Genomic DNA, 14405 nt, shown 5'->3' with positions numbered 1-14405 from the left:
AGTTTGGTAGAGAAATAAGCAGCAACACTTTGGAGAGTGAGAGGCAAGGCACGATTATTTGGCAAACGGGAAGTGTAATAAGGGCAAGGCTCCTAACAACTCCTCGTATTTTAGCTTTTTAAATTAGACCTCATGAAGACAATTGTATTACAGCTCTGTCTCTGATCTAAAGTCTGTTAGATTGCTTCACAGTCGCTAATTTTTTTTGTTTTTTCTTCAGGCCCCCACCGTTCCTGAGATTTTGGTGCCATCAATTTTGGTGCCCTATGTTCAAATGAGGCCTTTGACTGTGAAGTGGGTGGTAAATACTGCTCACTTGCCAAGGGGTAACTGCCCTTTGTTTGCATATCGGGCACCAAAGCTAACGGCACAGATATCTCTGGAATGGTGGGGGCTATAAGACAAATAAAAGTGACAGAATCTGTGAGGTGCAGGCAATCTAATTGAGATGTCCACCTCAGTTTTTTGGGCAGATGACAGGTCGATATAATAGGGCACCTATAGGGGTGCATTGGTCCTTACTGTACCTAATCTGTGGCCCTTGGATTTCGTACTGAGGTATACTGAGTGTTTTTTCTGCATAATGCGCTATTTGCCTTTTTTAAAGTAATGGAAAAACCAACAGTACCTCCGAAAAGCTCTAGCGCAAGTGTGAACATAGCCTAAGGAAGGCCAAACATCTCTTTTTATATTAAACATAAAAAGAAGTAGGAATTCCCATTAATATTCTCTTACAACAATAATAGAGGGATGAAATACAAATTTTATTTTCTTAAAACCCTGTTCTTGGTGGTCCAATGTGCTGGGAAAGAGAAGGGCTGGGCTTTATAGATTTCACATGAACAGGTAAGCCTCACATAGCGACACTGGTCTCTGACACTGATTTTCATTCTTTAAGGTTTTTTTTTTATATGGCGCTTCTGGGAAATTGAACATTTGCTGCCTGGTTCCTCCACAGATCACAGCTGATCGATGTGGATCCCAGCAACAGGACATCCCGCGATCAACTTATTGTCAGGGGACCCTTTTAACAAATAAGGATTTCCCAAAGCGGATAACCCCTCTAATAAATTTGCTGCATTCTCATGGATTTATATTGGGAATAGTATTCCGTTTTTTTGGTTCTCTAACCAGGAGATAATTGACAGATGTATTTATTTTATTCATAATCCCTGATTTTTTTCCAGAATTCCCTCTACGGTAATTGCATGTAAACACGGTGCAACTATTTCATGTAATTTCCTCTGAGCACTGGCTGTAAAAATAAGGGGAATTTTTTTTTTTTTCACAGGCACAGCATGTAATGTCAGTCATGCAACATTCTGACTCAATCAGTGCCATGACACCTAGTGTGGTTTAGGCTGCTGTAAGGGTATGTGTACGGGACAGTTGTCCTGCAGCGAGGCAGGGACTCCTAGCATCGTACATAAGTATGATGCTAGGAGCCCGGCTCCCTGCACTGTGCCCGGTACTTGCGGCCGAAATACGTCCGTCAATTACGGACGTAATTAGTGTGTGTGCACATACCCTAATACTGCTGCAGTTTGGTGTTCGCATTACGACCACTAGACCCAGACCAAGCTTTTCTCACTTTCGTTCTACTGAACCATGTTTTTTTCACCATGGAACCTAGCGTCCAGGGGTTGAGATGTTGCAGACGTAATACGGACACTAAAACGTATTATGGCCGCCTGAAACTAGCCATATTCTGTGAATTCTGTAAAACCCCCTTCAGCGTTCTGTGAAACTAAAGCATCAATACAGGTATTGCTTTGACAGATAAAACTATATATATATATATATATATATATACATACAGTAGATATATATTATATAGTGTAAGAATGGAACAATAAAAAAGACAGATATCCACAAGTAGAACGTGAGTTTTATTTGTGAAGTGAAGTCAGGTCGGTTTTTTGAAAGTTCCCTGAGGCCGGATTCACAGTATTTGAAAGATTATCACAGAACAACAGCTAGTCTGTATCAGCCTTCAATGCAACCTTTTATTATTATTAGTATTATTATTATTATTAATAATAATATTATTATTTTTTGTTATTTTACTTTAAATATTAACAGGAATTTCTTCACATAAACAATCACATAACAGACTCACAAACATGACAAAATAAATATACAAGTTCACATGTTCATTATTTTTTTTTTACTTAAATAATAAATAAATACAGCATTTTATATACTGCCATCAGTGCCTGCGATATTGTGGCCCTTTCGTAGTAGAGAAGACTGCAAGCAACTAATGAATGAAGTCTTCCCCAGCATGAAAGGGATTACATAAATTAAACAAAAGCAATTACAACAAATTTAAAAAAAAAGAAATCTCTTTTTTTTTTCCTTTGCCCAATAAAATTAAAATAAACAAAAATATCAAAACTCCTGTTTTTATAAAATATTTTTAAAAAAATCCCCATTGTTTAAAAGAATAAATAACAAAATATATAAAAAATAACTAAGTTTCATCAAAACTATTAGCTGTAGATAGCGTTTTTATTTCTTATTATTTTCCCATGGAATATAATTTGTTAAAAGTTTTTTTTTTTATCTATTTGTTTTCACGATTTTCTTTTTTTCCTTTTTTTTGTTTTGCTCTTTCCCCTTATTACCATGTGGTGTCCAGTTACAAAAAAACCCCCAATAAATTAACATAAACTTTAAATAAATATCAAATGTTAACATATGGTTTGAATGAATAAATTACAACAGAACTTGCCAAAATTAAATTAATTGACACAATAATTAAACCTATATCTATAGTATTTCCGTGGAAGTGCAGCTGTTCTACAGGAATATGCTAAACTGGTTTGCATTCACAAACAGAGTGGGGCTTATTTACAAAAGCAGGGTTGTGGTATGAATTTGCGAAATACATCTAATCTTCAACACCTTGATATCTAGAAATAATTTTTGCAGAATTTAAGAGTCCTATGCGCCAAGTACTAAGTGTTTAAAGTATTCCCTGTTTATTTTCTGCACTATAAAAAGCAATTGCGTACAGAAATTCCACGGAAAGCCTTAGTGCACTAGTTGATTTCTTTTACAGGCTATGACTTGGAATTCACAAAGGTCTTAAAGTGCGCAATATGTAGTTGTACAGTATTCTGAACCCTTTTAGTGCTGTATGTCATGCATCTGATTACTCCAAAAATCCTAGGATTATTCCAGAAAAATGGGGAAATGATAAAAGGATACAGTATTGAAGATATTATTTTAATATGATCATTTAAGCTTGGTGGCGAGGGATAGTGCATCTCCGTTAAATAATTTATTAAAAATTAAGAAAAAAATATGTTTTTCTTTTCTATTTACTGCAGGTTTTTTTCTATGTCTTGGTCTGGTTTACTGTTTTCTGAAGCCCAAATTTATCAATAAATGAAAAAATATATGTTAGAAATTCTTGGGTCCAGTTTGGAAATGTTTTGGTTGTCGGAAGATCCTTGATCCATAATTTGTTATGACATAGGTTGCTGGGATTTTTTTGTTTTTGTTTGGGTTTTATTCATTTTATTTTTTTTGCAGGGGCTTTCTACTCTTGATTTATAGCTCTATTATGGGAGTTTAAAAAATAGTCTAACTGTCTTTTTTTTAAAACTGATAAATTAATAGACATAAAATATTCCCTGTGTTCACAATAAAAATGTTCCCAAAAATAAATTTATATTTCAGCACGTGAGACTTCAGCATGTCAAGTGCATAAAAATGTATACTGCCACATGTTCAGGGTGGTCACAAATCATGGTCATGCCAAATTTTGGATAGGATCAGCCAGGCACCGACCCCAAAAGGCGCACCACCATTCCTGAAGGGCGTTTACATCTTTCTGCTTTACGTTTCTTGCACTGCAGCACACTAGGGACGAAGACATAACACAATTCCCAAAAATTATAGACACTAACATGACACAAGCTGGCCATCCCACCTTTACTGCCTGAGTTGTCAGCAACCAACGCGTTTCACAACTAGTTCACGCGTTTTACAGCGAGTTTCTGACTTCCAACTGCTTACACTAGGGTTAAGACACAAAAAAAAAATAAAAAATTTGGACTATGCAGTAGGTAACTCCAAAAGCTTTCCCTGAGAACCTTTAATCCTTTGCGCTTCTGTTGGAATTAAAGAACTGCTCTTTAAATGTTTCATGTGAAAAATAAAATGAAAAAATAGTTACGGCTCTTCTCATAATACTTGTCTTTTGCCTTCCCCTGCCAGGTGATGTTTCAAAAGACACAAGGAGTGAAAGGGCCGAGACAGAGAGTCAGCAGAGATAAAGCTTCCATTTTGGCTTCTGGTTGAGTTTGGTCCATGTACAAACCTCAGGGATTTGCTGCAGAGAATTGATTCCTTTGCGTCTTGACACACCATAATTGGATGACTTGGGCCCAGTTACAGTCAATTGCCGCTGCCGATTTACAGGTAGGTAACATCCCCCCGCTTTTTTTTTTTTTTTTATGTGTCCGAACTTCGGTTCGTCTTCCATATACATTTGTAAGTTCAGTCTTTGTCCAGCTTTTTTGGGGCTTTTTCTTAATTTATTTTGGTCCATTAAGTTTGTGATTCAATGCACAGAGCACAAGGCTTGTGAACCTGAATACTAGACGGGAGTGTCCTCATATCCCCTCATTACACCTGGATACTCTTGACTGCTTGTTTGATACTCTCAAGCAATGCTTTGTTCTCTGGGTTTTGGTAACACTCCTGGTTACTGTACATATCAGTCAGGGTAGTCACATAGGCATCAAAGTTCTGTTCACTGATTGGTTCCTGCAACAAAAATGAATAAATACGATAAAAATATCACTGATAATAACGTATGAATGAATCTATTAATACCATGAGGCAAAACTATACCAATTAAAGAAACTGCAGCTTTTCTAATTTCTAAATTTTTAGTTATCAGTTTTTTTTCTTTTTCATGCTGATAAGAAAAAGAAGAAAGTGGGAAACTTCTCTTGGTGGTTGGATTATGTAAATCTTAAGGTCAAATAGTCGATGCCTTTTTTTTTTTTTTTTCTTAAATTCTTTATTTCTCAAAGGTTATCAATTATAAGCAAATAAGACAGAGCAATAAACATGCATATTTGTAGCCAAAATCCTAGAGAAATATTACATATTGAAAGCATATATAAGTACAAAGTACGAGATAAGGGCCATACGTTTTTTAAAGGGATTGTATGAGCCGTAAAAAACATGGCTGATTTCTTCCAAAACCGCGCCGCTCTTGCCCATGTGTGAGTATAACAGCTCCGTCCCAGTTATGTTAATGAAGCTGAGGTGCAATACCGCAACCATCGAATGGACAAGATTGGCACTGCTCCTGGAAGAAAATAGCCATGCTGTTCTGATCTCATACACACCCACCTCTAGACCACCTCAGAAAAGAAAAAGAAACACAGTCCTGGCAAAAGCTAGCTTTATAGAAATCGAAAAACCAAAAATAAATATAATAAAAATCTGTGGACATCTTTTCAAATGATGACCTATGCTAATGCTCCAAATTACAAATTACCACCGCACAGCAGCAATGTAGATAGAAGAGACAATCGAACACTCACCATGTGTGGAAGGCGGATATTGGTAAGACTTCGTATGAGTGCCTGGCTCAGGCCAGAAAGTTCTACAAACAGAGCCTCATTCTGTTCCTCTATAACCTTATTCTCGTCTTCAATGTTCTTCAGGTTCTTCTCCATTGTTGTTATCTGATTTTAATGAGAATGCATTCAGTATTGTCAAGAATCAGATCTCTGATAGGTATATAATTACAGATAATATTGCTCTTAGATTAGTCTGTGATGCACCTGCGCACATAAAAAAAACCTTCTCTGCTAACGGCAATATTACTCTTGTTTAGTGACATGGGCCCTAGAGACTACAAAGATTTTTTTTCATTCCTGGTTCAGTGTAATATCTAAATATCATTGTACAAAGATAATATAGTTAAGGCCCCAAGCACACGACCGTAGAATTAATCTGTAATTACGGATCCATTCATTTCACGGGAAGGTGTCTGTGTCATAGAAAGGCTCCGCAGAGGATAGGACATGTCCTATTTTTGCTTTTTACGGACCGTGCTCCCATACTTTATATGGGCGTACGGCCCTCAAATGTGGCTGACTGTCAATAGCCGGCCGTGCCCGTAATCAGGGATCGTGATTACGGGCATGGTCGGGTGCATGGGGCCTGACTGTAATTTCTATGTGGTATTAATTATTTTTTTTAACTGCATGTTTTAAGAAATTTTACTGAAATTGTGGGAAATGCAAAAGTAGGGTTTAGGACTAAATATAATTAGATGCTCTGATCCTAGAATCAATGTTTGCTGACAGACCAAAAATGAAGACCAATTACTGACCTGAGATTGTAGGTTCACCATGTCTGCTTCCATCTCTGAGTTGGATTCTGTAAGCTCGTTTATTTCCTTGTTGAGCTGTTTGATTTCCTCGTCATTTTCTAAGACTGCAAAAAACAAACAAACATATCGGATTGGCGCAGATAAATGGCTTAACTTTCTACAGTGACATACCTAGTGGACTAATGGCGTATACGACCGTTTCATTCTAGTTGGACAGTAACTGCATTTTTTCTGCAATTTCCTAACCATTCCCAAGGGTCCAATTTTGAAGAATTTTTTTTTAGTAAATACTGGCGTATTATATTCAAATCTGGGGTTCATAATTGCTTTTGTTGTTTTACTTGGTATTGCTATGAGAAGTTGTATTTGTCACTTGCAATACCACATTTCACCATTGTCATCAAAACAATTTCCATAGACGCCAATGCAACAACGCCACCAGCTACTTGATCTATTTCAGATAAAACACTGACATCATTTATTAGCCAAAATGTAATGATCAATAACATTATCTCTAGAGCAGATCGACATTTTTTTTTTTAAATAAGTATTTTCGACTCCCCTTTATATGGGTTTGTGCTGTATTGTTAAAAACTTAATTTTCTTAGACCTGGCATTTACCAGATTGACACTTTCTCCCATACACTTACCATCGCTGGTCTTGAATTTTGTTCCAAGAAGCTCATCCCCTGAGAGTTTTCCCTTTTTCCCAGCAAAAGAGGCCCGCGGACAACCTGACAGACTAAAGAAATCAAAATATTTCAATACGAATGTCTGAGATTCAGCATATTGCAACAGTTTAAACTATGGCTTCTATTGATACAGGCGGACCATTATAAATGATGTATGCATTTTCCATTCCTTAGTATTCCTACAAAAACGCTCACCCTCCCCCTTCATCAGAAAAGTAATATGTTTTTACCTTCTGTGAGTGAGGAAGCTTCCGTTAGCATGGCCTGATCCATCACAGCCCGGGGTTGGGCATGTTGGACCTTCATTTTTCAGAGATTTCCAGGAGAAAGCAGATCCATTCAGAGTGCCTTCCTTCTGTCTGCGAGCAGCCAGAGGACAGCCGGACGCACTGCGGTGAGATGCGTATTTACCACTTATGTGTCCGAGTCCATCACAGCCTGGAACTGGGCACCTGAGCAGAGAGTGAAATAATGGTTTAGATATATTCCCGAAAATCTATATCACATATTATTCCAAGCTTAAAACAATATGTAGCTTAACAGCTCTGTAGATTTTAGCATTTGAACGCCATTCTACGGATTAAGGCCTCATGCAAACGACCGTAAAATTTGTCCGGAATTGCGGTCCGCAATTACTGTACGAAATTACCTACCAGTTCACTTCTATTGACCGCGGACACCTTCCCGTATTTTTGCGGGAAGGTTTCTGGGCTGTAGAAAGCCTCCGCAAAAGATAGGAAATGTCATATCTTTTGCTTTTTATGGACCGTGCTCCCATACTTTGTATGGGAGCACGGTCCGAAAATGCGGGCGGCTGCCGTCAGCGGCTGGCCATGTCCGTAATCGCAGACCGTGATTACGGGCACAGCCATGTGCATGAGCCCTAAATGTACATATATTATTGAGTAACTTTGCAAATACTTTGCTTTACTTATCCTCTATTGATCTTGAATAGATCATGTCTTATACCCCATCCACATCCAGAGCTGCATTCACACATCTATTCTCTGCTATTTAGAATCCATCAGCACATTGCTGACAAACTCACAGCTAACAGCTCAGCCATAATATGCTGCGTTATGGTGCAGTGCGTTGTGGGAGATGTAGTGTCTTTTTCTGTACAGTTCCTGATGCAAACACTGGGAGGAGTATATTAGTCTTACTAGCCAATTTTCTGGCATTTAAAAAACGTGTTAATGCCCTAAAAGTTGTAATTTGTGGAAATAAAAAAATAAAAATGTGACTTTTAAGGCATTTGTGTCACTCGCGGTACTTTATTAAAAGTGGGTGGGTCTAAGCAAAAGAGGGTGGGTCTTCCACAGGGGCGACAAATATACTATAATTTATGACAGAAAATGGCATCAATTAAAGTGCAAATCTACTCCAGTTCGTAACTAGAGTAGATTTGACTTTCTGGCACACAGACGGCCAGTGATGCACCTAAATTAGGCGCATCTTACTCCAGCGCTCTTTAGATTGACTGACTGGCATCTGAAACGCCAGCCTTAATCAATTCATCCTAAAAGCTTTCTCTTCTATACAGAACATAAATTACCAGTGTCCAACAAATTCACAGTGTATTGATACCTGGAATCAATCGGTACTCATCTACTATATACTCATATACTACTCCTATGAATCTCATACCCCTTTGACCTTTCCAGAAATAGCCAAATTAATGTTGACCGTCCTGCCACAGACTTAAATGGGACTGTAATGGCAATCAGGGGGGGTCCTGGCTTATAGATCTCTACCAATGGCTCTTGTCATGTCAAAGGTTTGTCAAAACCGGAGGTGCCTTCTGATGATTCCACCTTACATTTCGCTTTTACTTGCTGCACATGAATGTATTACTTATAAAAATAGTTTTTCTGAAGCTGAAGAACAGGCCTGATGTAGTTTTTTTTTTTTTTTTTTTTTTAAATGCAGATCTTGGTTTTCTAATTGTCTGTAAAAGCAGGACAATTTTCTCTTAATATCCTCGCCAGCAGGAACCTCAAAAAATTCATAAGAAAACGGTGTGTTCATACATCTAGGAGCAAATTAGTGAATCCTCCTGAGTGAGAACCTGCTTCTCTATCACACCTTTATGACACTTCTGCTACCTGCCTTATGTGGCTAATATAACTTTCATTATGTCTCTGCAATAGTATTGAACAGTGTCAAACATCTGTCTGCTCCGTGTTAACCCCTTAGAGGGTAAACACGTAAACGAAAGCAAGAAAAGATGTTTGTCGTTGGTTCTTCCCATATGCGATAATTGTAAAGAGAGGGATTTGGTTTAACATCTGCGGTCGTTTATTTGAAGAATGATTAACACCGTGATGGATCCTGAATTGCTCTTCTCTCAGTGGGTGGCAGCAGAGCTCAGCCTTGTTCCAAGCAGCCAGTAATACTCTGACAGAGCGACCGAATAGCTTCCATTCCAGAATGCTTAGCCCAACTGCTGGGGGTAACTATTGATAGAAGACCAGTTGCCTACCACCCAGTGACAATATGCACTTTGCATCCACGGGAGATTATAAATATGTCGCCGTTGCGCAACACTTTTACCATAGTGACTGTCGCTCGCTGCCGATGGGAGCTGGGATTTAAATGCATTTCGTTTTTCATTTCCATCTCTGGTCGCCGTTGGTGTACACAGTTCATGTAAGATGTAAATGCTTTTCTAGGTGACACCCCCATGAAGAATCAGAGAATAAGTTACCGATAAACTGTTGTATCAAGCCCCAAATTAGGCCAGATTATCTATCTATCTATCTATCTATCTATCTATCTATCTATCTATCTATCTATCATAATATATTATAACAAAAACATTAAAAAAAATAAAAATGTTTAACCCCACTGGAGACAGTGATGACAACTTCTGTACAGAGCTATGAAATCAGTAAGGCCTCCTGCACACGACCATAGTGGTTTAGCAGGCCACAAAAGCACAGATACGTTATCCGTATTTGCGCAGTTTGTGCATGTGGAAAACCTTCCGCAGTCCATCCATAATCACGGATCCGCAAAATTTGCGGAAAGTTAAAAATTATCTGGTGACATGAGGTGGTAACATGATAGAAGTCTCAAAACCCTAGTGTCGCTAGGCAGCTGTAAGCAATTACGGCTACAAACTGATGGCAAGCCGTAGGTCGTCTGCAATTTCCATGGTCCCATTGACTTCTATTGGTGAGTCTGGGCCGTATGTGGACCGTATGACGTCCTGAGTTTTTGCTGTACGGATTTGCGCCCGCATCAGTAAAAGTCAAGGTCGCGTGCATGGGGCCATTGAAATGAACGGGACCGCAATGTAGCTGCGAAAATGCGGGTAAATTGCGGCTGCAAAACCACGGTCGTGTGCATGACACCAAACAAAAAAGTAAAGAAATGTATAGATGTTTTTCCTATAGTGTTTCTACAATATTCTTTTTACTAATCGAACAACCTAGAGGCTGTTCAAGGGTCTATCCCTCTACAATGACAGACTAAGACCCCATGCACGCGACTGTATTTTTCATCCATCCGTAAATACGGATCCGTAGTCATATGTAAACCATCCGCCTATACGGAAGGGTGTCGGTAAATACGGTTCGTATTGCATCCGTATTTACGTATCCATTAACAAAACAGGGAGGAATCTAGGGTATTCCCCTGGCGTCGCATAGCAACACTTCCGTAATCACGGACGGCTACGGATGCACATCCATATCTGTCCATAATTACGGAAGTGCCCATAGATTCTATGACGAGTCCGTGCCGTAATTACGGACAAAAAAGGACATGTTCTATCATTTCTACGGCACGGTAAAAATACGGAAAGGTGTCCATAGCCCATAGAAATGAACGTGTCCGTAATTACGGATGAAAAATACAATAGTGTGCATGGGGCCTTTAAACTGACTAAATTATGACTTTAAAGTGATAAACCACAAGGTCAGTCAGTAATCCAATGAGATGTTGATGTGTTGGAGGGTACAGTGGGATCATCTATATGGCGTTTGTATGCTCTCTCCTTGGCTTGAGTTTCCTCTTCCCACTCATGAAACATACTTGGGCTAATTGGCTAATGTCACAGACCTATAACTAATGGATGGTTAATCATGACTTCATTTGTAAATAGAGCCCTGCGAGGATAATCAGTATGGTACATAAGCATCTTGGCACTGTTGATGGCGTTTTGTAGGTCGGCACAGACGCTGCTGCTGTCCGTACAATCTCCGTTTAGTTTGTTACCATTTTATCCTATAAGAAGGTTGCCTCCCTCTGTTATAATGTACTTCAGTGATTTTCATTGGTATAGTCTGATGTGTTTGATGCATTTCAGCCCTTTAGGGCTTCTCGGTAACGTTCACATAAACCAATTACAAACACTTTTCAGTTGCAATCGTTTTACATGTTGTTTTCTCAGATTCTTATATTCTTCTCATCACATGCTCAGGTTCTACTCACTTCATTAGCTCTGGGTCGTCCTTGTCATCCTTAGTGGGTGTAACTTTCATTCCGCTTTTCTTGGCACGAGGACAGCCTGACAAGCTATAAATTTATAGAAGAGGATGTAATTACTGCCATATGCTCAGTTTGAATACGCAGTACAACCTATTCCCAGACTGTTCACCTGACTGGCCTCCGTGAAGCTATATTCAGAGTGTGATCGCAAACAAACCCAGGGAATGAGGCACTGCCAAGTCCCTTGGGGCAATTATACACATTGCTCTATGGAAAACAATTACGCTGAGAATTACGCCATTTCTAGGAACAACATCAATTCATAAAGATGTAACTTGGAAGGATTTGATCTCTTAGGCTTTATGGACTGCATTGATGAAGGACAAACTGCGGCATCTAAGAATGACTTGAAAAATGTGTAACGTAAACCAATGGTGACAAGCGTGGAAATTATGCTTTTAAAATGTATCCTGTACTAAGAAACCTTCCCTAGACTTCAGTTATTTGTAGATTTTGCTCAGTCACGGACACTCAGACAATTCAGCCAATCAATAGCATTTGTACCTATAGGGGGCTTTCACATATATTATTATATCACATAGATCAGCTCTTTTTTTTTTTTGGCTAAGCTGGACACAACTGATGGAAAAAATGAAGCAGTTTGTGCTCCTTTCTTGTGTCAACATGCAACGTTTCTATATCCAGCTTGGGGAGACGTCCAACATCACAACTGATGCCACTGGACGCAAAACTGACCCCATAGGAAGCCGGAGAGAAAAGAGACTGAAGGGCAAGACCTATGGAAACCAACCCTAAGCTATCAATTTTTCCATCAGTTCTCCCATTCACTTTTTTTCCATCTGTCTTTAATATTGAAATCCAATTGTCATCCTTGAAACCCATTGTTTCGATCTGTCATGTCCATCATCCCATTGACTTTAATGTAAAAAAAAAAAATGGGATGATGAAATAGTTGATGATCGGTGATGGCACCGAACAGGAGAATGATTCATGTAATGGTTTTGTGACCATTGTAAGCAAAGTCCCGGCACCCAGGCAGAGGAGTGATGAAAACCAAATAGGATCAAGTTTAATGCCTTTTTCCAAATATCATCTGCTCAAAAAATATCTGACACTTTAATATTTACCAATAATATTTTAGATATGATAGACTCTAATCAGTCATTTATGGGAACCAAACAAAATGACATCTGTTGCATTGTTTGGCAAATGTATCAAGAGAATTAAAAATGTCTTCATTCTCTGGTCATTATCATTATTGTTGTAGAGTTTTGCAAAAAGCTACTGGGAATTCCCCAGTACTGCAAACATTGAATCATACAAATTTTTGATAAAATTGGAAATAAATTTCGCCATACCATAAAGGTTAGAGAGCGAGAAGTAATTGTAGCTTGTCTAAAACAATTGTCTTATGATGCTACGGATAACCCATTGGTCAAATTGATAGTTTTGTACATTGGAGAGTACTGGGACCTTCTTCACCTAGGAAAATTGAAGGAAGAACCCCTCGCCTATTAAATTTATTTTTATCAATTTTTTTTTTTTTATATGAACCTGGATTTCTCAATTTAATATTGTTGTATAATATTTCCAATCTGTAAACATCTGACATTCAAATAATAAATCCTTCAGATATTTTAGCTCCACATTTTTACTGCACATTTCATATTCAAGGACCATGATGCAAGCCACAGAAAGACTTTGCCCTGTGATTATTATTATTTTTTTTTTAATCAGGATGGGCCCTAGAAAAATAATACAAGCTATAAAAAACGAATAATTAATTCCCAGAGGCTCTTACCTCCGATGAGACGCATAATTCCCTGTAATGTGTCCGGAGCCATCACATCCCGGGGTAGGGCACCTGGTGAGAAGAAGAGAGGAAAATATAACAATCTGAAAATAAATAGTAAAAATATTTGTAGTATGACGTCTTGCCTGGATGGGTGTCCAAACAGATGATTTAAAAGGAATTTTTCAATTAAATTAAGAAAATATTGTTAAGCACATGTAATGAAACCGGCATCACATCCTTATATCATTTCTATGGAACTAAAAGCTTATCACGTCAGATTGGGATTTTTGAGTAAAAAAATCAAAAGCTCTGCAACTTTCTAATAGTCTTCATGTTTCAATTTAAAATCTGTACTAATATTTCTCAAAGCTGATGCTTTGTTACAGTTGTATCCAGTGTAGACCATCTTCTGTGAGCTAAACACATCAATAGCACAAATCCTTTGTCCTGCCCTGATAGTTTGCGACAATGTATCTATGCAGGTAAAACGTCTGAAGTCCAGATATTTTATACAGAGGATTATTTAGTCTAGATAAAATTGTAACAAACCATTAGCTGTGAAGTATTAGGTCTCGGGAATGTTTACATTCACTCAGCAAACAGGGATTTTAATAAAGGTGAGGAACTGAAACGTGAAGTTGCAGAACATTTACAGGGGTTGTCCAGGTTGGGGGCAGTTTGTTTTTTTTATACTGATGCCCTATCCATAGGTCTTCAGTATATGATCGGTGGGTATCCGTCATTCGGACCCTGCATCGATCAGCTGTTCCGGCTGGCTCTCTGTGCCGGAACTTATGCAGGGCTCGGTGCTGGAAGCAGAAGGCTCCGACCACTATATAGTTGACATGTTGAGTCTTGCAGTTCTGCTCCTTGAATAGCACAGAGCTGCAGCACGGCCGCTATACATTGGTCGGGGGCCTTCTGCTTCCTGCACCAATCCCTGCATATCTTCCAGCAGTCGGAACAGCTGATGAGTGTGGGGTCTGGGTGTCGGACCCCCACCAATCATATACTGATGACCTATCTTGTGGATAAGTCATCAGTATAAAAATCAGTCCGAAGCCTGAACAACCCCTTTCATGGTACAATGGTTAAA

The 14405-nt window shown here is 38.6% G+C and overlaps 1 protein-coding gene and 1 long non-coding RNA gene across 4 annotated transcripts in view; one reads left to right on the top strand and one right to left on the bottom strand.

Annotated features, from left to right (window-relative positions):
- Positions 1–14405, top strand: part of LOC142666498 (uncharacterized) — a 90057-nt gene that overhangs the window by 32887 nt on the left and 42765 nt on the right. For both annotated transcript variants that reach the window (XR_012851698.1, XR_012851697.1), the window contains exon 3: positions 4228–4431. This is a non-coding gene — a long non-coding RNA (uncharacterized LOC142666498). The remainder of the gene's footprint in view (positions 1–4227; positions 4432–14405) is intronic.
- The window catches only part of MYT1 (myelin transcription factor 1), a 58489-nt gene continuing 45971 nt past the window's right edge, over positions 1888–14405 (bottom strand). For both annotated transcript variants that reach the window (XM_075846560.1, XM_075846561.1), the window contains 7 exons: positions 13316–13378; positions 11497–11580; positions 7290–7511; positions 7018–7109; positions 6368–6471; positions 5571–5714; positions 1888–4779 (listed from right to left, as the gene is read on the bottom strand). In XM_075846560.1, coding sequence (XP_075702675.1) covers positions 4639–4779; positions 5571–5714; positions 6368–6471; positions 7018–7109; positions 7290–7511; positions 11497–11580; positions 13316–13378 — 850 coding nt within the window. In that variant the 3' untranslated portion in view covers positions 1888–4638. The remainder of the gene's footprint in view (positions 4780–5570; positions 5715–6367; positions 6472–7017; positions 7110–7289; positions 7512–11496; positions 11581–13315; positions 13379–14405) is intronic.

This window comes from Rhinoderma darwinii, chromosome 13 (genome assembly GCF_050947455.1).
Source record: "Rhinoderma darwinii isolate aRhiDar2 chromosome 13, aRhiDar2.hap1, whole genome shotgun sequence".
In the NCBI taxonomy this organism is placed as follows: domain Eukaryota; kingdom Metazoa; phylum Chordata; class Amphibia; order Anura; family Rhinodermatidae; genus Rhinoderma; species Rhinoderma darwinii.
The sequence above is the reverse complement of the archived record's forward strand: the minus strand, read 5'-3'. Positions and strand labels throughout refer to the sequence as shown.